Source organism: Pagrus pagrus (assembly GCF_965226575.1).
Source record: "Pagrus pagrus genome assembly, chromosome: 4".
NCBI classification, from domain to species: domain Eukaryota; kingdom Metazoa; phylum Chordata; class Actinopteri; order Spariformes; family Sparidae; genus Pagrus; species Pagrus pagrus.
This window is the reverse complement of record NC_140188.1, coordinates 16,771,711-16,795,891: the sequence shown is the minus strand read 5'-3', so window position 1 is coordinate 16,795,891 and position 24,181 is coordinate 16,771,711. Positions and strand designations below refer to the sequence as shown.

The 24,181-nt window shown below is 42.9% G+C and overlaps 1 protein-coding gene across 2 annotated transcripts; it reads left to right on the top strand.

The window, feature by feature from the left end:
- Positions 1 to 561: 561 nt before the first annotated feature.
- Positions 562 to 22,882, top strand: mettl16 (methyltransferase 16, N6-methyladenosine). Of its 2 annotated transcripts, none has more exons than XM_084351320.1 (10): positions 562 to 648; positions 1,126 to 1,263; positions 10,496 to 10,683; positions 11,497 to 11,637; positions 11,974 to 12,089; positions 12,307 to 12,449; positions 14,422 to 14,491; positions 15,794 to 15,883; positions 21,527 to 21,700; positions 21,895 to 22,882. In XM_084351320.1, exons 2-10 carry the CDS (start codon positions 1,136 to 1,138, stop codon positions 22,549 to 22,551), a joined length of 1,707 nt encoding a protein of 568 aa, XP_084207446.1. In that variant the 5' UTR covers positions 562 to 648; positions 1,126 to 1,135; the 3' UTR covers positions 22,552 to 22,882. The 2 variants fall into 2 exon arrangements, with proteins under 2 accessions (XP_084207446.1, XP_084207445.1); XM_084351319.1 differs by having other exon boundaries at positions 582 to 754.
- Positions 22,883 to 24,181: the final 1,299 nt, after the last annotated feature.

Below are 24,181 nucleotides of genomic sequence, written 5' to 3'. Positions count from 1 at the left end.
TTGTATATTGGGACAAACCTTTGCATGAGTGAATTTTATTAATCTAAAGTTGGATCAATTAAATTATGATTACAAGATGATACACACACTCAAGAAGTAGTTTTTATTTATTTATTTAAATTAATTTGTCTTTTAAACAAAGCCTCATGGATCAAAACATTTCCCATTTATTGTAGCAGTAATAGGAAGGGGTTTAGTTTAACAACAATAAAAAGGACAAGAACAGCAAAAGGGAAACTAAATATAGCGGCAGATTGAGATTAAAATGTGAAATTTTAATATTTGTTACTTTACTCTGCTTTTTATTGAAATATATTACGTTTAGTAAAAATGTAAAGCCTTGACGAGAAATGCTAAACATGGATATTCTTGTAGAAAATTATTATATTTACAACAAAATCAATATTTGGGTCTTTACATTCACAGGTAGTGATAATGATGTTGAAAAAATGATAAAATTATCAGTATAAAAGAGGAAAGTGAGTAAAATTGCTAGTTTTTTTCCGTGAAGTTCATTTGGACAACTCTGCGGCTGTTTGTGTTTCCATGGGAACCGTTTTTGATGACGTCAACGCGCATCGGCGTAAGGGAGTGACGTCGAGGGCATCCAGGAAGAGAGTTGCAGAAAGTGCACAACGTTTGGGCAACGTGAGTTTTATGAGCTTCTTCTCTACAGTTGTTTAGTCCAATAAACTCAACACCGGTCGGGAAGTAATAACAGGCTTCATCACAACGAGAAAAACTACATTAAAAGGTAGGCAGACACGATTACTGGCTACACGTTAGCTTAAAATGTTAGCTTACTGCTCCAAACTAGCTCCGCGAATACGTTAGTTTTTACTCCAGTTAGAGGACTGAATATAAGTTGTTCCTCACATATAAGTCCGACAAAATTAGATCATTTGGGACACAATTTGAACTGTAGCATCAGTATAACCATTAACAGCAGTGCCAGCAGCAGTTAGTTGCCCTTGTTGACTATTTTTCAAAGTTTCATGTCGCTATTAAACGTCAGTGCCTCATTTCTCACCCTGTTAACCGTTTCAAAGTCAACTTTGTGTGCCTGTTGCTCCATGTTCACCCTGGTGTATTCCCATTCCTCTTCTCTCCCTCCTCTACCATCAGCTCGCTGGTCATGGCTCTGAATAAGTCCATGCATCCTCGGAACCGTTACAAAGACAAACCGCCGGATTTCGGTTACCTGGCCTCCAAATACCCAGACTTCCAGCAGCACGTGCACACCAGCCTCACCGGAAGACCTGTGTAAGTACCTGAGCGTGTACAGTGTGTGTGTTGTTGTGTAGTGTGTTCGTACCAACAGAAGACAGAGTAATCTGCAATGAATCTTATTGACTGTCCCTTCTTGATCTGACATCTCTCACCATTATCGTCAGTTACATTTTTTTAGTGATACCACTATTAGGATGTAAAAAAATTATTATATCGATATATGGCCGATATAAACACATATTTTGCATCGTCTCTACATGCACAGGTGCTACTTGGACACATCTTCAGTGATTATCTGGGCTCATAGGGTGTTTCGGGTGTTTCATCATCAGACACCCTCGCCCAGGTGTTTAGTCCTCCACTTGTCCAAGTAGTGCACTACTCCATGAAGCCACCATGAGGCCTTTTCAGCAGCCTCCATAATGTTCTTGGTGGCTTGTCCGCACCGCAGTCCTTTAACTCTGAGGAGTTGAGTTTGAGTGTTTTCTGTAATGATCAGACTGCAAAGCCTTGGCACCCAACTTCCAGTGGCTCACAGTGGGCTCTCCAGCCGTTGGTGCATCACTCCATGGTGAGACCTGCGTATTTAGCCCATTTGCGTTGCCTCTTCAGTCCCGTCTTTCCAGGAGACAGTGAGTTCCTGCAGGACCACTCATCAGTCATTTGTCGACTCCGATGTTAACGCCATATCTGGGACGAGCAAAGTGGTTGCAATGTTGTCTGGGAAATTGAGCAGCCTTCCGAGGTCGACTTTGATCTGCCGGTCCTGAGTGGAGGCAAGAAGCCCTCCTGATGAGTTAGGCTTGTGTTGCGCCCCCTCCCCAGCTCTGATGAAGGTGAGAGACAGTTTGGGGGCATGCTCGTTCTTACTGTCTTCGATCGCTGTGCAGATCGTGTCTGACCTTGGTCTTGGCGCTAGCGGTATTGCCCTTTCCCCAGTGCCTTCAGACAGCAGCTGAGGATGTGCTCCAAGGTACCCCTATCAAACACTTGTGACAAAGATATGTCATGGAGGCAGGATAACTGAACTGAAACTGCATTATAATATCTTTTAAAAAAGGTTTCCTATCGGGGCATATTGGACAATATACACACCGATATATCTCGGATTGGCTGATAATATCGGCCAACTGATATATCAGTCAGGCTCTAGAACAGACAGCAGCTCTGGTACCCTGTGAGCTTCTGATTTATTGCACATAACAGAATTGATATTGAGGAACGACAAAAGTTGGATCAAAGCATAGCTAATTATTACAACTGGGAAACTGTTTCCTTTTGGCGATAATGTGTATACTCTTATAGTGAACACAAACATCTTTTCACCAGTATGCCAGAGTCGAGCCCTGTGGATCTCACTCAGCAGCGCTCTTGCCCCAGCTGACTCAGTCTGATCTTTACTGCTCGTTCAGCTTCTGGCAACAGCAGGAGGAAGAAGTCTGGACAAATGATTAATGGACCCAACATCAAAAGATTTTTTTCTTCTCTTTTTCACTCCATCCTGTGTTTACTGCTCTCTATTCTCATTAGAGAAACTTCACAAAGTGAGCGTGAGTGACGGCACACCCAATTTAAAAAATAGGTTAGTCTGTCAATCAAACTCTGCCCCGTCAGCTTCCTGTGTTTCACCTTTTATTCACCTTGTACTGGACACAAATTATAGGATCTGAAACTCTGCTGGCGGGGATGTGAGTGTGCCCTTCCCAGTATGACGCTGCTGAGAAGTCATGGTGTGAAAAAGTCCATGCAGAGGAACAAAAGGAGAGTACGTCTGGTGGGATTAGTAGTGTTGACGTCGAACAGTGTGAGCTCATGATTGCTTTTTTTTGTTCTGTATGTGCAGATGTGGTGCTGAGAGCTAAGGTTTGGGTACTATATTGGCACTGGTGTCTAAAAAATTCAAACAATACCCAGACTTTTTTGTTTTAGTTGAAAACACATTCAAAATGGCATTTACGGTTTATTTTGGTTTCTAATTTCTAATCGTTTTAGCAAGCCATGTCAGCTTGTCATTTTACATTTTTCATTATTCTTCTTCAATACAAATGTCCATCAAAACTCCCAGACTCCTGGTGAATGTAAGAGCTGACAGTTATTGTAAGGTCTGGTTTGTATTTGAGGTCTGCTGTTCATCTGTCAGGACGGAGACGCTCTCCTCCCTCTTTGTTTGTGTTTGTATGAAAAAGGTAGCACGTCTGCTCAGTGAGGAAATCACTTGTGTTATGCAGATGAATGCGGACATGGTGTCACTGCAGCGAGTCTGAACATCTGTGTGTGACTGTGAGCATATTGGTGTGGGCTGATCCTTTTGTGGTGGTGAGGTGGCCAGTCAATCATCTTATGGAGGAGCGAGCGTGCATGTGTGGGCACGTTGTAAGGCTCGACTTGATGTCCGTCTGTGACAGGTGTTAATTATCGTTTGTAGTGTCTCTGTGTCTGTCTGTGGCTCACTGTCAGACAGACAGACAGACAAACAAAACAATGGGCTGGTAGCATCGGGGCTGGACTTACAAAATGGAAATTGAATTTAGACAATTTGGGAATGAGACAACTAGCCTATAGCATGTTTGTCATTTTGTTAGAGAACAAAAAACATTACTTTTGCATGATCTACTTTTTTCTTTTCTTTTCTTTTCTTTTCTTTCCTTTTCTTTGTGCTGTAATGTGTCCTACGTCCAACATCTGAAAGACGTTTTGATCTACACATTTCCTTTAAACAAATAGCTAAGCAGCACACTGAACAATGTTAAGACATTGGCTCAGGATGGAGTCAGTTGCCAGTTTCTTCTCTTTGCCTGCTACATGAACACATGATCACTTTGTGTGTGTGGCACCAGCTCCAGTTAGCCGTCTGCAGAAATTTGGCTCTCCTTCCCCATCAGTCTGTCATTCCATCAGTGGGGGGATTAGTGTGGTTTTGTATTTCCCAATGAATTCATCTACTGGGTTTTTAAGTATTTAAGCAGTGAGTTAGGGATGAGAGTAATCTTGGGGAGACACTCACTCAATCCTCGGGGGAGATATGTCTCCCTTCATTTAGGGATCGTCAGTGGAGAGCACTGATAGCAGCGGGCCGAGAGTGGAGCTCAGACCAGAGGCAGCGGCAGAAGAAGAAATATGGGGGATGTGACTGGAATTGAAGTGAGGAAGAGATAAACCACAAAATGGTCTGAATGTTGGTTTGTTTCAGTTTTTTGGGGAGGGGGGCTCTGATCAGGGAGATAGTGTGGGGGGGCGGGATTAGGAGGCATGAATGGGTATTAAAAATGCAACAGCCTGGGTGACATTTAATTTGGTAGTCATATTTTTTATGGGCTGCGAAGACGATCATCTGTGGAAGGATTTTCACTTCCGTAATTAATGAAATGTTACATTTTCACACCAGTTTTGTTCGGATATATATTATTAAACATGTTCCTGGCAAAGGAGGAGAAATTAATGAATAATTATGACCACTGATGCCAAATTTTAAATCTGATAAATGTGACGATCAGCAGCACCTCCCTCACTGGGAAGCCTAGCACAGTCATTACCATACAGATATTTTTTACTATCTGATCGGGGAGCGATCACTGCCTCAGGTGGGACATTATTTTTTACATATTTCACTTACGGCTCTTAATATGCAGGCACAACTGTCACCATACTCCAAATAATTTATCTGAAAACCAATTAATTATGAATTATAATTTGAGTTGTTGAGGCTGGCCACAGGTTTCTGGTAAGCAGCTCCAATAGCTTTATTTAGCTGACCTGGTCACGTTGCATCTTATAAACTCAACTGATCTGTGTAATTTTATTGTCAGCTGATGAGAAACCCTCCCCCCAAAACATAGACCAAAGATATTTTTCTATTGCTTCTGTCCCTCTTATACATACCAGGGTTTTCCCTACTGGTATAAGACTTAAGCGGAGCGGCCAAGCCAGTTTGGGCACCATCTAAGCCAAGTGAATGTAAAATCAATGGGGGATCATGTGAAATTGCTAATTTGTTTTTTATTTGCTTCTAACTTCGATACAATACCTTGACAAATATTGATATTTGATACCACAGGTAAAAGTTGGCACAACATTGAGGGCGTAACATTTCAGATATTACAAGGTAAATATAATAAGGCTTATGTACTGTGTGTTAACACAACAGCATCTGAGTAAATTTACCTCTGGAGGAGGTGGGACTATAGGCACGACAGTGGTGCATGTGTCAGCTCGCTGCAGGAGAGGAGAAGGAAAAAACACAGGTAGTACTGGAGTATCAATAAAAACTTTGTATTGAAACCATTTGAGATATTCAGTATCGGCTATATCGACATTTGCAAATACTAACCACACTGTAAAAGTACAAAGCTGATATAAAATTGTCAAAATCACCCTTTAATCAATGACCTCATTCCAGTCCTCCCTCTTTGTATTAGATGTTTTCTTTTAATTAAATTGACTTGCCAAACTGGAGTAACATTATTATTCATCAAATCATAAACCAAAATATTCAGAATATTAATCCTGAGCCAAACATATCTGCTCGTTGTTATTATGACCCAAACCAGCCATTTCTACAGCATCAGCATATCTGCAGAACTGCAAACATTCCTAAATAAGTTCTGACATATTCAAAATCTTTATATTCATGTTGTGTTTTAAGTGATTCGCTCATTTCTGCTCGTGTGAGGATTCAAAACGTGTTTCACTCGGTGTTAAAAAAAACACCTGACACGAGAAAAGAAGCTGCTGCTAATCAGCACAAAAATTTTCCCGGCGCACTCATAGTGAAGTAGATGTACCTTGAAGGTCACCTCTCCGTGGACAGAGATTGAAAGAGCCGGTGTTTGTGTGTGTGTGTGCTTTCATGCTGATCATGTAGCGTGGAGGTGAGAGTGAGCTGTTTGTCTCAGCAGTAAACTGTCCTCCGCTCTAATGATGTCGTCCTCTTCATCCATCTCAACCACAGACTTTTCTGCCTCTCAGATCTCAAATCTGTTCTCCTTCTCCTCCTTTTCCTTCTTCTCACAGAACACCTTTTATTCCCTCCTTCTCACCTGCCCCAGTTGTTTAACCTGAACATAAGCTGGAATCGAGTTTTGAGCTCCAACTTACTCCCTTACTACCATCGAATCGAACTGTAATATATTGTGTCCTATCACAACTTTTTCATTCAGGTTTGTCCCATTCTGTATCCCGTCCGCCACACTAATGTCGCAATCACGCTGCGGTGCACCTACGTGGCAGCAGAGGCGTAAATCGCGGGAACGCTCACGCTCCGTCTGGCATCAGCCATTGCTCCAGCGTGGCCGGATTTGCGTGCTCCCCTCATCTGTTCAGTAGGTGGGGTTGCCATGGAGACGTGCCATTCGCAGCGCTGCTGATGGGAGTGATCGGCCTGCATTGCACACACACACACAGAAACACACACATACACTCATCAGGGGCTAAAAATAGAGGGCTGGCCTGAGCAGCCTCGCTCTCTGAATATTGATCCTCATCTAATGATGCCTCTGAGGAGAAATGAAAGAGGGCAGCGTATCTGAGAGCTGGACTTTCATTTTGGAAAAGGGTGAGCTAATGCTGATGTATCATTTCTCCCTCATTAGCCTGATTCCTCCCCAAAGCTCAGCCTGTTTTTTAAAGTGCTTTCTTTAGTCTTTTGAAATTGGTCGTACATCCTCAAAGGCGCCAGGTGTTCCTCCAAGAGGTCACACTCCTCAAGCCGCTGATTAAACCACACCATTAACCTAATATGTTCATTAGGTGAGGAGACACAGGGCAAGATTGATGTCAGGCTCTACAGGTAAATCGCTTCTCATTTGTATCCGTCGCACACCTGGCTGCTCGAGGGTCGTTTGTCTTTGTTATCACTCCTCAATGAAGAGTTCAGTGACCAGAGTCACCTCAGCAGAGGGGCAGGTCTGTCCTCTGTTTTGCACACAGAATGATTTCTGAATTGAAATTCAGGGAATTTTGAGCTTTAATAAGACAGCTAACAGTAGATAGATGATCGGAAATGAGGGGAGAGAGAAAGATGGGGGGATGACTCCCAGCCAGATGTGAATCAGAGGAGATTGTTGCCCTCAAACCCGACCACTCACCAACGTTTTACTTTGCTTTCATATCTGTGGTTCAGTTCAGGCCCAACTACGGAAAAAACACAAGGAGAAGGCAACATACCAACTTCCTCTCACTTTCTGACTGATCAGCAAAATCCTCATGCTCATGTCCTGACTTGCATAAACGCATGAAAAACCTTGGCTAAAATCAGATATCTACTGACAGCAACACCCCTTTCATGCTGGCAAAAAAACCCATTAACACCCAATAGCATCTGGCTTCTGTCTTCAGTGTGAAAAGCCACCATTGGCATTCATTTCTGGGTCAAATGATTCTGGAGCAGTCACGAGTGTTCATCAGCTCTAGCTTCGATGAACAGTGATGTAAACATGACACTCAGGTGGACACGCAATCATTTGCTCATTTTCCAGTGCGTTGTTATGACGCGCGTTGAAATACTGGATGTTGGTGCATAAATACTTTTCCATCCATCTCCGTTCAAGCAGCGCTCGAACATTGTTCAGTTGGTGTTGAGCTTGAAACAGGTAATCCTGAAATAAAAGATATAATAAGTCAAGTAACCAACATAATATTGTCACTGGCCTCCATGCTGATTTCAACTGTCCCTGGTTGTGTCGTGACGTGGTTGTGAAAAAAAACAAAAACAAAAGGCAAACTTCAAATCTACTGGCAGTTGGAGAGGAGTCTATCACCTGTTTTTAGTGGTATCACCCGTGCTTAAACAGCCTGCATTCACATCCTCATTATGCTGTAAAAGTGGTATAAATCTGTGGTTGGTCTGCTTTGCTTTCACAGCACAAACAAACCACTCCAGAGTCCCAGTGGAACCAGAATGAGGCTCGGGGCAGGATTAACCTGCCAGAGGATACAGGGGCACAAAGAAGCTGTGGCCCCTTATTAAAGCTGCTATTGATTGATTGATTGATTGTTATACTTGTATTTCAAACACGTAAAAAAACAAGAAAAACAAACATTTTCTTTAAAAACAAAGCGTGTACCAGAAAATGTATACCACAAATTCAATAAAAGCATTCTCAAAAAGGAATAATGTATAAACTTATGTGGTCATATAGAGGCATCTGGATTAAACTGAGTCCAGAGTCCAGTATTTCTGCAATTTTATATCAGTTATTTAGTGATTACATTATCTAATACAGATTTTTAACCTGGACCTCACTATAAAAGACAGTAAGAAGTATAAATGCAGAAGCTACCTGAAGGCTTGGACCATTTCAGTTTTTATTGTGCTTTAGTGTTGCTCGGACAGACTTTGGCACCAACATGATATCATTTGGCACAATGCTGAATCGGCCAGTCAAAGATTAAATGATTGCCGTTACGATAACCTTAAAAAGCCTTCCTTATTGAATAGTTAACTGTGGTGCAGAGTTGTGGCTTCTTGTAAACCTTCAGACTCTTTGATCTCATGCTCAAACTTGACTTCCTGGTCTATACCTATTGTCTCACCTCTCCTTAAAGCAACACATGACTGTTGTCCATCTAAAAACGTGCTTTAACTTAGCTGTGAGAATCATTCAGGTCATCACACAGACCTTGAAGAAGTAAAAAAAGAAGGTGGAAATTCGGTTGGCCTTTTATTTGTTGTGAAATATCACTGAAGTGGAGCTGAATACAAAGAGAGAAAAACATTTACATTGTTCATTTCTAACTGATTTTCTCAGACAAAAAAATAAAAACAAAACCAGAGGTTAACTGCTTTGGATCTCTGAGCTGTATCTCCGTCTCTACCAGCAGAAGATGGGTTTTTTTTTTTGCTCCCACCAAACTAGTGAGGTGCCAGACGCTGCCATCACGAGGATGTGTCTAATTACATCTGCCAAGGTGCGAAAGCGCTCAGCGAAGCTTTAATTATACCTATCTCGCCCACTCGTTCTGTCTGCCGTGCTCGTGCCCACATGTGTGACAGCTGAAACCATTAAACGCGTCGAGAGGAGAAGACGGGAGAGCCGAACGAGTGGGACTGAGAATTGGGAGTAAAAAATGGGAGGTCTCAGCGATGTTGTAAATGTGAATTTCATTGTCATTAGCAGGGGATTGTTTGAATTGATGTGCTGCTTATCTCCCTATTGTCCGTGTGTGTGTGTGTGTGTGTGTGTGTGTGTGTGTGTGTGTGTGTGTGTGTGTGTGTGTGTGTGTGTGCGTGTGTGTGTGTGTGTGTGTGATGTGAAGTGATGAGGTTCAGCGCAGAGGGTTAATGAAGTGCTGCATTAAGACCAGTTTGGTAAATTGCTGTCAGGTTGGCTCATTGGTAAAACAAAGAGGATCAGCAAGTCACTACATTGAAATCATCCTTAAGGGCAATTCTGGTTTCATACAAACTTGGATTTATTTTTGTAGCTTTGGCCACGATTCCTCCAGTCAGTGATAATAACATCATATTCACCAAGTTAAATGCTGAGGTCTGAACACATTTAACACATTAACGTCTTTAATGGGGTAAGACAAGGAGGTCAGATTCTGCAAGAAACACAAGCAGCCAGACGATAATGCAGCTTTTAAACCTTCAGGCTAACATTAACTAAACTTTTAGGGGAAAAACAAATATGCAAACACTTTATATGACCTTTGTGCCGGCGATAACCGTGGCTGGAGGCATCATTATGTTTTCTGGTTGTCCGTACGTACGTACGTCCAGCCCATTCTTGTGAACACGATATCTCAAGAACGCCTTGAGGGAGTTTCTTTAAATTTGGTACAAATGTCCACTGTGACTCAAGGATGAATATAATTTGGTGGTCAGAGGTCAAGGTCACTGTGATCTCAAAAAATAATCTTTTGGCCATAACTAAAGAATTCATACATTGATTGAGACAAAATTTAACATAGAAATGTCTAATAGGATGAAATGTTGAAGTCATGACATTTGATATCCCAAAGGTCCGAGGTTGAATGCACTGTGACGTCATTATAAATGCCAAAAACACAAAAAAAGAAAGCAACAAAACAAAAGCACCCTATCTCGCGGTGTTAAATGTGAGAAAAATTAGCACCAAGAGTGGGTCTATTCTGGGTCAAGACCCATCCTCCTTCCAAGTTTTTTGGAAATCCGTTCAGTAGTTTTTGTGTAATCTTGCTGACAAACCAACCAACAAATGAACAGAGTTTTGATCCAAAGTACTGTGTTACTATAGGCTTTTCATGCTGACGTGAGCTAATTCAGTCCTTGTTGTTTCTCCTCCAGGGTGAATTTCAAGGAGCCGGAGGCGGTGCGAGCGCTGACCTGCACCCTGCTGAAGGAGGACTTTGGTCTGACCATCGAGATCCCTCTGGAGCGCCTCATACCCACCGTGCCCCTCCGCCTCAACTACATCCACTGGGTGGAGGACCTCATCGACGGCCAGAAGCAACCACGCAGGGGCATCGACATCGGTACCACCACTACCATTTTGTGTCCATCTTTCCGTTTGTCTGTTAGGTGTCTCTTTCATCATGCAAATAAATCGAGCTGACATTCGTTTTTATCTAACTGAGGAATTTCAGTTAGTTCAGTCCTGGCGTCAGTGATTTACTCTGATATTTACACATGAAGGTACAAGTAAGAGGAGAAGAGAAGTATCTCAGCTTTGGACCGGATGTAGTAAATGCAATCATGTAAACAAAAATGCAAATATGCCCCCCGTAAGGAAGAGTTTGAGACCCGTGCTCTTGTTTATTCTTGATGCGGCTTCCAGCAGCTCAGAGCGGCACACAAATAAATGTCAGTCGGTGCTCCCAGCTGGTACACATGAGCCCAGTCACTCCCAGTGTTCCCAGCACTTACTAGCCAAATCCCCATCCACCTGTCACAGCTTGTTTGCCGTTCTGTCTGTCAGCGAAGAAGCTCTCCATCTTCGCGTGTGTGCGAGTGTGTGTCCTCTTTAGGCCCTCCGGTCACTGATTGGTGACCCCTCGATCTCTCTGTAAGCAGATTGAAGCTGTCTCCTCCCTGATGGATCACCGCTGGGTGTTTCCTTTACTAACTGGTGCCACCTTTGTCTGAGCCACGACTGAATAATGCAGCTCAGCTTGTCATATGTGAATGATTCAATAACAGCTGTTGGAACTGACAGTTATTGTCCATTATGGACACTAAGTTAAAGATAATGCAGTCCATTTACCGTTTATTATAAACCACATATTTCCATATTGCTCAATGAAAGTCATGACCATTCATCATCCTAATGTGTGTGTGTGTTTGCTCAGGCACTGGGGCGTCTTGTATCTACCCCTTGCTGGGAGCCACAATGAACGGCTGGTACTTCCTGGCCACAGAGGTGGATGACATCTGTTTCGACTACGCTACAAAAAACGTGGAGCAGAACAACCTGTCTGACCTCATTAAAGGTGAGTGTGGTGCACTCATCCTGAAGATCAGTTTATCTCCAGACTCATCGCAATCACAATATCGGTCAGACAAAACAAGCAGTGTTATTCCCATCATCTCTCACAGTTTTGTCACATTTTATACATTAAGCAATTAATCTATAAACTGCGACAACGTGGCAACAATGTTACTGGCCGCGCTTGGCCGTTTTGTGCCATGTAGCTTGAAGTGTGAACGTAAGGCCACCGTTTTGGACTGAGATTTATTTAATTTTTCATAATTGTCTGAACATTGTAGTACTGTCACGATTAGCTATATCATTCCACTCACTTATCTTTGTCTCACTTTTATCCTAGTCGTCAAAGTCCCTCAGAAGACTTTACTGATGGACGCCTTGAAAGAAGAGACAGAAATAGTGTACGACTTCTGCATGTGCAACCCACCTTTTTTTGCCAACCAGCTGGAAGCAAAGGTAACAGTCTCCCTGCCTTTAACATTTTAAGCTTGTGTCCAGTCTGAACATTTAAATCCAACATGGATGGACTTCTCTGAACAGAAGTCTTTGGCTCACTGAGAGTAAACAGAGCACTTGTTGACCTGACATGAAACACTATTTGTTTGCACGATAGTAACAGGCCTTTAATAGGATTTCATCGTAATCTCTGTCTGTCTTGTTGCTTTCACTCCAGGGGGTAAACTCCAGGAACTCACGCCGACCTCCTCCCAGTTCGGTGAACACGGGCGGGGTGACGGAGATCATGGCGGAGGGCGGGGAACTGGAGTTTGTCAAGAGGATCATTCATGACAGCCTGCAGCTCAAGAAACGCTTGCGGTGAGGGAACGAACGTGACTTTTTTCCTCTAGTTGCAACTGTATTGTTGCCTTTCAGGCCCAATAATAGACAAGAACTGTATGTATTCTGGGTTACGCAGCTACATATGTGAACTGGCAGATGGATGAAAAAGAGCGCTGCAGTTTTGTCCTCTTTGAAGAGGCTCTGAGAGGTTTAAATGGCCACTGAGAGCTCCACTGGAGGGGGAGACACCAAGAGCAGAAATGTGCAGATGGGTCGCTGCTGCACACTGATGGAGCTATCACCCAGAGTTGGTTTAATGATTTTGGCACACACTCGCCCTGCGCTGTATCCGGGAGCCCACAGGGAACAGCTGTGTTTGGGTGGTTGGATGGGTGGGTGGGGGTGTCTCCAGCGGCCGTCACTTTACCCTCCCCCGTTACCAGGGCTGTCACGGGGGCAGCAGAGTGAGACACACGCGTAGAGGGAAGCTGCAGAGTAGTGCTATTAAAACTGATTAGACATGCCACACCTGCTTGGCCTACAAGGGAGTACAGTGTGTGTGTGTGCTGCATGCTGCGGTGTGTGTTTGCACGACGCGACCCTGAGAGGGATCTGATCTCTACACCTGCCTGCTCTTGTGCAGCTAGAAGAAAGGAAGTGAGAACGAACCCGGTCTTACTGAACAGGTTTGAGGTTCGAGCCAAACCAACCGGAGCTTGCTGTCACTCCCAAACGCAGGCTGGGACACCAGAGCCTCCAGGTGTCCATGGAAACACACTGCCAGCTTCACCGATTGGTCCTTTGAGACGCCCCACACCACCCCGCCCTGCTCCTCTTTCCTTCTTCTTTCCACTGAAGTGTAATTACTGTCAAACAGGGGCAAGCCACCTCAGCTCCCAGAATAACACGCGTCCAAATGCCCCAAAAACCCAGTTAGAAGTGAGGTAATACTCCTCATTTATCATGCCATTGATATGAAAATTACCGTCTCTGGTAATAAGATTGTAATCACACGCCTGTGCTTCAACATGTGAGGAGTAGAGGGATGAATATGGATGCTAATGCAGCTGCACACTTGGGGATGTTTGAAAAGCCGCCGGTGAAGGAGCTGCTCTGGATGTTTCCTCCCCACTGTGACAAAAAGTGGAGGAACATCTGTGAATATTAGAGCTTTTCAATATTTCATTATGTCAACTGAGGCCGACCCGTTGCTCAACCCTCTGGGCTTCTTCGTACCTCCCAAACCTGATTTACAATCCTTTCTCACGGTCATACGCAAGTTAAAACGGCTTGTTAAAATGAGATTTCATCTACAGAAGCAGGGTGTGACTGTAGCTTTGTACATTCAGGGATGTGGCTGTTTAACAAGGAGTTATGTTTGACGCCCTTAAACCAAAAACATTAAAACAGGAATGCTGTTTTAGGGCTGCAACAAACTGTAGATCATTTTCTAGATTAGTTGTTTGGTCGATAATATGACGAAAAAATGTTGTTGTTTTTTTTCAAAGCCCAAGATGACGTCCTCAAAATCGTATTTTGTCCACAACCAAGAGATGTTCAACCATAACCATTATGTTTTTAAGATGAGGAATATACTTCTTGATTTTTAACATTATTTGGTGTTTCATCTCATGAAAACCAAAAAGCCTTTTAATATTTGAAATGATAATCCTGTCACTATGTTTATTAGTACTTGAAAATTGGCCAGACTGGCTCCCTGATGTGTTCATCTTTCCTCCATCTTCCCCGGATGGACTCTATTGCTTATTGATCAGGACCAACCTCATCTCTTTATTGCACAGCAGAGATTATTGATCAGGCCTCTACTAAAGGAGAACATCAAAGCAGCTTTTCCTCCACTGCAGACTCACCCGGATGTTTTTCCTGTCTCTCATGTTTTACTTGGTCTCGGTGTTGCTCCACAAAGCTCACCTTGGCTCATTTGATCTCTGCGTGGCACGCCAGCCTCCGACACACAGCTGGTTAATATGGCTTCTTTTTTCTGCAGGTGGTACAGCTGCATGTTGGGGAAGAAATGTAGTTTGGCACCTTTGAAAGAGGAGCTGAGGAAACAAGGGGTGAGTACCAAACACAGATACATCTGCATCCACAGCTTTTGATCATACAGGAAAGACCTCCTCCTGTTCAGGGTCAGATAATAGCTTGTTAAAACAATCTCTGCCTCTCTTGTCAAACTCTTCTGGGATTGTGCATTGATGTTAGAAAGTCAGAGCAGCAGAGAAATATAACACATCAGCTCTTTCTAACATGTGCCAGCTAAGCAGCGTCACAAACAAACGAGCCATGAATGAGCTGATTTCTGTTAGCGGTGATCACACAGCACTCTGTAGCTAACATGCATTAGCGTCATTAGCCTAACTAATAACCCGGCACATGACTCCTGACTGCTGCAGGCCTCTGATCCGGTGCCAGTCACTTCACTCACATGCTCAAAAAAAAAAAGAAAAAAGGAGGAGACTTGAGACTCTGCACCTGCCATCCCTCAAAGCTCCTCCAGAGGTTTTAGGGTGCTGTCACTGCTCATCACAGTGAGTGCAGCCTTGGCGAACGTCCAGCGTGGAGACTGTTGCCCCGATTTTAAAGTGTGTGTAAACAGAAACCTCGCCTGGTTAATATGCTAATGCTTTCATCACCCATTACTTGATCTTCTCTCCAGCATCTCCTCATCTCTCTTTGTGTTTTTTAATTTAGCAAATGTGCATGTTGGTGACTGTCTCAGATACCGAGCTCCTTAACCTCTGACCTTTTTATCTAAGTAACCCTCCTCCTCTTATTTACTGAAGAGGTCCTGAGAGACAGTAAAAGTGCTCTGTTAGCACAAGGGTTTTAACACTGTGTGTGTGTGAATCTTCGTTTTCTCACCCACAATTAGAGATGCTCACAGCGGGAGAAATGTCTGAGATTTTAGTTCACTCGCCTTCAGCAGACCTGCAGACTGAGCATGCCCAGTTTACGCCACATGTCGAGGGTTCATTGAGTGTTTTGTAGGATGAAGCTTCAGAGTAAATTCAGTCAGAAAGTATTTGGTTATGTAGACGTGTTTTACATTTTATCTCATGCTTTCCATCCATTCACTTAACTAAGTGCATTTCAATTGCCCCAGGCAAGCATGTAGTCCTTATTGTTGAGCCCTGTAATCGTATAATTTGGAGTACTCTTACCACAGCTAAAATGTGATTACTGGCAAAAGAAGGGAATCAGGTTTTTGACCGAATGTGATCATTTCTCATTTTATTTATTGTTTAACTACAATCATAAACTTTATGCCATCAGTGTTGTGTCAGTTCCCACTATGGTATCAGATATCTGTGTTTTGGGGAAATGGAAGTTAGAAGTGACTGTTTTTTCTTTTTCCTCAGGTTCCTAAAGTGACGCACACAGAGTTCTGTCAGGGACGGACCATGCGGTGGGCGTTGGCCTGGAGTTTTTACGATGACGTGATCGTTCCGGTGAGTCTGTGCAGATCTTGTTTCTCTCCTCTCGTACACTGCTGCACACTCCAGACTCAACAGATTGTTTTGTGCTCATTATGGCTGAGTAGTGAAATTCAGCACCTTTCGTAGTATTTGAAAAATAGACTTGACATTTGGTCCCTTAAATAAATACACAGGTGAGTAATCTCAACAGTCATTTTGCTGTGTGAGCCGCCCCCTTTCCTTCTGCTGGATGTTTCCAAAACCCCACAGCCTCCTCCTCAATTATGCATCCTCTCGCCCCTCTGCAGACTTATCCTCTTTCCCTCCAGCCCCGTTCCATTAGAAGCACTTATTCCTTCCTCTGGGGAGACGTTTATGTGATTTTTAACATGCTCTACCCAGGCAACAGTTGCCAGGGCAGGCCTGTGTGCGATCAACACCAAACCATTTTCTGGTCTGGACAGTGAGAGAGCTGGAGAAACAGAGAAAGCAGGCACAGTGAGAAACAGTAATAGGACTAAGAATAGTGTTGGAGTGACGACAGGTGGAGGTGGGAGGGAGTCAGCAGGTGCAGCTGAGGCCATGTGACGAGGGCTGTTTTGTTGTGTTGTTGGACTCGTCTCTGTTTTGGCCTTTTCAGCAGAAAAGCAGTTGAGCAGAATGATTGGCCTACATTTCCTCCTGCGACCCTCCTCCTCCACTTTCACGCACATCCATCGTCATTTACACTCAGGAGCTGCTCGCCTTCATTACAAGGCAGACCCCTCCAGCACGTGTGTTCACTGTGTGTGTGTGTGCGTGTGCGTGTGTGTGTCTGTGTGTGTTTACATGACAGAGGTTTCTGCATGTGTAATTCCTTGCATGGTTGAGTACCTTATTCCTGCCTGCATGCGTGTTTCTGGTATATGTATGTATGTATGTGCATGTGGGTGCTCATTAATGTTACATATAGACTTTAACATATGTGACACGCATGCAGCCGTGACCTACTTAACCCTCTTCTTACCAGGTCAGCCTGCAGACCACTATTACTGTCGTTACTTTACATTCATCTTCTCTTTCTTTCTCTTCTCCTGGTTCGTTTTAAGTTTATTTATCTCTGGATTCACAATATTGACAGGAAGACACCCTCAGCCAACAGTCTTTGGTATAAATGGATTGAAGATTTTAAAATTAAGATCAGCTTTATATTGCAGCTGCGTGTGACAGCAGCACAAATACAACAAAACATAACACACAGGATGCTAAACGGCTACTTGTTAAGCATTTGCTCTCCTGTAAATGATCCACTTTTCCCAATGAAGGTCAAAAATGTATAATTAACTCTCAAAGGACAGGTCAACTTTTCTATTTATTCCGTGGAAGATCAGCTTTAAAGGGGAACTAACGCACCCAAATGTCAGAATGAACTGGCTGGCTGTCCAGTTGCATTGTGGGTAAAGCTGGATTATACTCCCAAACGGACACATACACGGACACCACGGACATGTAATAGTTTTGTTTATATTACTTTCTGTAGTCTGCTTGGAAGACTCGTTCCACACATGCTCAGACATATTTCATAGTTCCTGGGTCTTCAACAGGGAGTCCTCAGAGTTACTGCAGAGGGGCCACCAAGTTATTGTTTAATTATATGTTGAAAGTTTTTATTTATTCAAAATATTGAATTTGTCGGAAAATAAACATTAACATGAAAATAACATATTAGATATAATTGTAAAAGCAAGCTAATCCAACCACATGCTAAATCGCTGCGCTTCATTTATCAATAACAGCAAACTAGTCAAGCTAACTACATATTATTGAATCATATTGGCCAGTTATCTGTATTATTATCCCAATGGTAAGGACATTCTTGGGAGCCACAGTGGGTTGTTTTGTCCCCGCCACCTCAGAAACCACCAGAGAAAGTGCAGATGGTAGGGCTAACCAGCTAACATTAGCCATGCTACAGCTGCTGCTGACTTGTTTATACACAGCACTATCAGCTGCCCTACATGTTACTCTAGGTCCAGTTTAATATGCAACTGAATTTTGTACAATATATGTAATAGGAGGTCAATTAAGGGGTCATTGGCCTGAAAGACCCCTGCCATAGCTTGTTGTAGCAGTCTGTGCTAATTCGTTAAGATATTCTCCTGTTCTGCTGCATCGATTTGTATGTTCTTTTCTTCTGCGTGCATCCTTTGTGAGTGTGATATTGTTATCGGAGTTCAATGCTATGTCTCTGGAGTACTCCTTATCCAGCTTCCTCAATGTTCCTTAGGTGCATCACAACACAGTTGTTTGTAGTGGCGTCTCATAATGTCTCTTGACGTTACAGTGCGCCGTCAAAGAAAGGATTTTCTTTACTGTAAAACATAAGTATGGTTTGACCTCCAGGTCACCACAGATCCTCCGCCACCATTGTTGTGTACTTAGCTTTTGTTCTGGAGTGTTATAAAGACACTGAATCATACTTTTAAAGGTGATAGGAGTGATATTGAGTCTTGAGGTTCTTTTCATCACCAAGAGGTACAATGGTAAGTGGAAAGAATGGATGGGCTGAAGGGGAGGAAACGAGCTGATAAAGAAATCCAGCAGAAACAGACAAAAGGTCGGAGACTGTGGATTGTGAGATTAGAGCACATGCAGGCAGAACAGACTGCTGAAGGCTGCCAGGCTTTATCTGAGCCCTGAGGCGAGTTGTTGATGCTCATACAGGCCTAGAGGGGTCCAGGAAGGTCCAGAGTTCAGGAGTCCATGCAGGGGGGGTCTGGGAGTTGACACAAAGGAAACAGGGGTTTGGAGGAGAGGGGTGATCAGAGTATGATTTACAATGTTTGCCTGGAGGTGAAATCTGCAGCATTTTGTTTCTCCATTGTGTGTTTGTGCGTGTGTGTGTGCTCATGTGTGCTCTCGAGAGGTCAAGATGGATGATTGGATGACATTATATCTGAAGAGAACAGCTCCTATTGGACCCGTACGCTTTTACTGTGCCTGGTTCTCAAAATTAGGGCAGGCTTTTATTGTGAGGTTGTCATTTACCCATACTGTGTGTGTGTGACTGTAAGAGAGGGAGTGTGTGTGAGGTGAGAGTGGATAAGTGGGATTAATAATGGAGTGAAAGAGCAGCAGAGTCAGAAGAGGATGTGATTCAGTGGAGAGGTGTGTGTGTAAAACTGCACACACGTGGATTTTCTTGCTCTTTGTCTGAATCTGTGTCCGTATCTGTGCATGTTGACTGTGTGTGTGTTTGAATCTGTGTCAAGGATGCTCCGTACAAACAGACGGGTTTGGCTTGATGGATTTTATTGATTTCCGTTCCTTGTACAATGAGCTGCAGGGCTCGCCGAGCGTGGAGGAAAAAGGGGGAGAGACGAGACGTCTGTGAGAAACAATAAGAAATAAAAGAAGCTCTAACAAGCAGCCAGACGAGGCAGCGTCCGTCGTCAACCCATTAATTAAAGATGTCCATCTCTCTTTTAAATGCTCATCTACAAAGACCATAGAATTGACTAAAAATCAATAAATGATGATTGAAAAACGTGAAATTTTGTGAATGAAGCAGATGCAGGGAGGATGTGTGAATTATTAAACTTAAATAGAAGTAGCAGAGGAATATAAAATAAAGATAAAACAATATTTTACAGACTATAAAGTCTTTTGTATTAACTGAGTACTGATTAATCCAAACTTGACTCTCGGATCAGTGCAGCAGTGTGAAGGTCACAGTCTGCTCCTTCCCTCTGCCGTTTGTAGGTCAGTCGGCCATGCTGTCTGCTCCGTCACAGTACAGTGCAGCCGCAGACCCCTGCTGTCTCCCCACTTTCAGTCAGCCTGCAGTGACTTTGCGAGTGCGGCGTCGGCATATTGGCTGCAGCGTTCCTCGTAGGGGACCATCGCTGCAGAGCGTCTGTTGCATTCAGACACGGTCGGCTAATGACCTCCACAGCCATCACAGCGTGACATTAGAGGCGATTAGAAATAAGGAGCAGCGTTTAATTCAAGGCAGGTTCAGGAGGAGCTCACGTGGTTTGACCGCCATCTTGTGGTGTGTAGTGAACATGCAACTGATACTCATCATAGCTTATAAGGATCTGTCTATCTTCCTGGGCAAAGGTATATTTTAGTATTTTCTGGGTATTTTAAGGCTTTATTAGACGGCAGATAAATACTGAGGCCGGCTGTATGTGTACAGTATTTAGCTATTGTGATGCCTGATCATATACCTGAAGAAAATCAAATGAGGTGAAAAGTTGGTAATTAATAAATAATTTGGCAGAAAGGCAGGCTGCAGGATTTCTTTATCATTGACTTTATATCTCATAAGATAATTATAGATTGTAGCTCCTGTAAAGTAAAATTCAGCTGTGAAAGGTCAACAGTAGGGCTGAACAGTATGCAAAAGAAAACATATATTGATGCTTTTGATAATATTTTAAATATATGTGCAGTCTTCGTTGTCATCAATGAAATAAAATCATAAACCGCTGTGACTTTATAATACTAAGCTGTTGAGAATTAGGTATTTGTATTATCTCCAGAATATGAGTTTTTATAGTACGATGTCACTTAAAGGGAGGTAGTTGAAGAAGTTGGAGATCTTCTTGGACACATCTACGAGATACAACATGCAGGTCTTCATCTCCTGACACATGCACGTTCCTGTCTCTCATTTAAGCCATCTAAACAGAGCTCCAGTATGTGTCACTATGTCTTTCTTGCCCTTTATGGTGATGTCTTCACTATTAGCCATCTGTTTTTATAATATTTATAGTTGTTGTTGGTTTTACACACCGACAAGTTTTATTGTATCTATAGGTTTGTAAGAAAACACAAGTTATAGCTAATATCTGAAGAATGTGTGATATTTTATCTGTATACAGACGCTTGTTTTCTTATCTACTGTGTCAGTGCTGTGTCTCACGACCCTCAAAGCGAAGTTAGAAGATAATACATGAGGAGCAGTATTCACGTGAAAAATCACAAATACAAACAAAAGGATATGAAACTGACAGCTCTGCTTTCAAAAGAGAAGAAAAATATCAGATACATGTCGCACAGTTTAGGAGATCACACATCTTTTGTGTGGAAGTAAAATCAGAACAAAATATGGTTATCTAACTGAGTTTGAGCTGACGGTCGAGTCGTAGTTTTGGTTCTGGATTTGTTGAATTTTTCTGGACGTAGTATTTCTTGATTACAATTATCACTTAAGTCACGTCTAGCCTGTGATTTAGAACGTCTCAAAATGTCAACGACAACAAAATTCAGTCTGCAGCCTCTGAGTTTCTCAACCAGCTGTTCTGACTGGAGTTACCATGCCCCAACATGTGACTTATAGCCACAGAAGAGCACAAGAACAGAATAAATAACAGAGTAGACCAGGTAAAAGAAAAGATGGTAGCAAAAGTAAAAAAGTGTGACCAAAGTGCTGTGTTTCACTGGCTGGAACATAAATGTTTCTCTTTTGTCATTTCTAACTGATCTACAATTAATATTTTCACGTGCATCTCAGAATGACTCGTGCTTCTCAGTCCTGTTGACTGTGATACCACAGGTATCTTGACCATTGTTGACTTCACACATGCTGATAGTTTTGTCTGACTGCCACTCTGTTAATCTGATAAACTTACTTTATCTCTGTAAAGGACTGTTGTTTAATGTTTTCCTGATCTCCATCTTTTATCTCAGTCTCCTCCCAATAAGAAGCGTAAACTGGAGAAGGCACGGAAGCCCCTGTCGTTCACACTACCAGAGGCGGGACTGAAGGAGCTGCAGGCCAAGGCCAAGGCTTTAGGCGGTGTTGCCCACGGCCCTGTGGAGAGCATTGCTGCACTGCTGGAGAAAACACTCACTGACCTGCGGGTAAGCTTCAGGGTTGAACTGACACAGTTAGAAGAGGACAATTTAGGCCCAGTTTCACCCTAGCTAAAGTCAAAAGACCCGGGGGACATTACTGGTGCTTAAATATTCTGTCAGGTTCTTTGACCTCAGTAACGCACATCACATCTCCAGTAAACCTCATCAATAGTCTGATTGTCTTCTGTGTGGTTCTGCAGGTGCTGCACAAACGTATACCATGCAGTAAAGAGGAGCAGAGCCTCTTTCTAACAGCTGTGGAGAACACCTGGATCCACGGACGACAGAAGAAACGGGAAAGGTCGCGTCAGTTGCGGGAGCTTCCTAGGGCGCCTCACTGTGCTGGAACCAGCTCTCAAACCACTGTGGCCACAGCTGCTCCTGCTTCAACCCCTGCGACTCATAACCAGTCTGCTTCCACACAAGACAGCAACACCCAAGGTGACAGCGCTGAAGATAAAACTACGTCTGCAGGGGAGCGAGCTGGTCGGCTAGTAGAGCAGGTCGGCAATGGTGCCTTTTCAAATGAGGCGAGTAAGGATGCAACACACAGCGAAACTGGAGAACAAAAAGAGGTCTTAAAAAAAAACGTATCAGGTGAAGATGTGGACATGGAAGGAGGGCAGGAAACTGTCCCAAAGGAAGCGCCTGCTGCAGCCAGCGAGCCGCCCTCCAAGCGACCCCTGAGCCCGGGTGCAGTCGAACGCTTCCTGTTTAAGTGTCTGCTGAATGTGACGCTGGAGGAGCGTGACGGTGTGATTGAGATGCACTGGGTCGAGGGTCAGAACAAAGACCTGATGAACCAACTGTGCACTTACCTGAAGAACTCCCTTTTAAAGTCTGTTGCAAAGTCCTAAACGTTGAAAAAAGAAAAAACGGGTCCTTCTTATTTTTAAAACAGTAGATTCAAAATGAAACAACAGTGAGTAAAATCACAGAACTATTATTTTTAGAGATGATTATCTGGACAGTTGAATTGTTTATAATACTTTACTGTTCAGCTGTACAGCTTTTGAGAAGTTTGTAACGTGTTGAACTCACTGTGACTTCTGGAGGTTTGTTCCAGTTGATGTGTTGCCTTTTCATGTCATTTTCTTGTACTTTTCAGTTTACCTTTTACGGTAATAGATACTGTACATTTGGTCTTTTGTGCTCAAACATTTGCAATAAATGTTCATTTTTCTAACATGTTTGCTACTTCAATGTGCATCTTTTATCCAAACGAAGCATTTTTGGTCTGTCGTTGATGCAGTACCTGTAAATGGCCACTAGAGGATAGTGTGTGTGTTTCTTCTGTGAGGGATTAATCCTGTCAGGATCTTTTGTATTAAGATTTAATCCTTTAATTGCTGCTTTATTAGACATCATCTTTATGAATGGCTTTGGAATGACGCATTGAACCTGATGTGGTTTGTCAGTTGGCACATCTTAAATTTACACACAGTCTGCGTAATTCAGGATGTTCCTGGAGCCCCTCAGTGTTTCCTGTGCCTGGAGAACGTTAAGTATTGTGATCCACTATTATTACTCTGTTGTAGCTGACACACTTCCTGACTGGAGCTGAATGAATAACAGGAAATGAGAGCTAAATATCCAGGGCCGTGTGTCTGTACATGCAGATTCATTGTTGGTGTGTCGCAAGCAAAAAAAAAAAAACGGTTCCTACTCGTACGTCATGTCCCTCAGGTTCGCCAGGACTTTGACTCCACCAGCCGCTGCGTGTGTGTGTGACAGTCATGTGAGAGCAACATCAAAGTTAACAGGCACTTAGTGTACTATTAGATTAGGTTACTGATAACAAATGTGTTTTAATGCTTTGAAAAGGTTACACTTGGCCATAGGGCCTTCATAAGTAGACTCTGAACTTACAAGTCATTCAGGTTATTCCTGGATCTAGTCTGATGTAATAAGAGTAATTATATGAGAAAGTCGACTAGAGCTTAAATGATTGGCTGATTAATCAACTAAGTGACGGAAAATTAATCAGCAAGAGTTCTGATCATTTATATCTTCTCGAGCCATTAATCAAACGAAAAAGCCAAACATTTGCTGTCTCCAGGCCCTCAAATGTGAGAATATGCTGAGAATAAAAAAATGTAGTTTGAGGATGTCAGCTCCAGAAGATTTTCTGCTTTCAAATTGGGCCTTGTCATTCTAAACGTTGAGAATGGCTTTTTCAGAGAATAAATTATTGATCCATTCACTAAAAGATAAATAGAAGATGGAATAATCGGTAAATAATTGTTGGCTGGGGCCTTAAAATGAACAAATACCAACATTTAGCTGGCAGGTTACATATGGTACCAGGTGTACTTATCTCTATTTGAATTTCCCCTCCCAATAAATCATTTTTGTTAAGAATGTCATATATTTTATAATGGCTAAATAGTGAAGTTGTGGCATTCATTTCTTTTCTGCCTCATCAGTGCAGGGGTATAGCAAAGGATTAGCATACAAAATAGTTTAAGTACCACTTGTTTTGCATAA

Coding starts and splice junctions, on each gene's coding strand:
- mettl16 (XM_084351320.1), top strand. CDS start 1,136: ATGGCTCTGAATAAGTCCATGCATCCTCGGAACCGTTACAAAGACAAA. Junction 11,638..11,973: donor CCTGTCTGACCTCATTAAAG/GTGAGTGTGGTG, acceptor CTTTTATCCTAG/TCGTCAAAGTCCCTCAGAAG. Junction 21,701..21,894: donor AAACACTCACTGACCTGCGG/GTAAGCTTCAGG, acceptor GTGGTTCTGCAG/GTGCTGCACAAACGTATACC.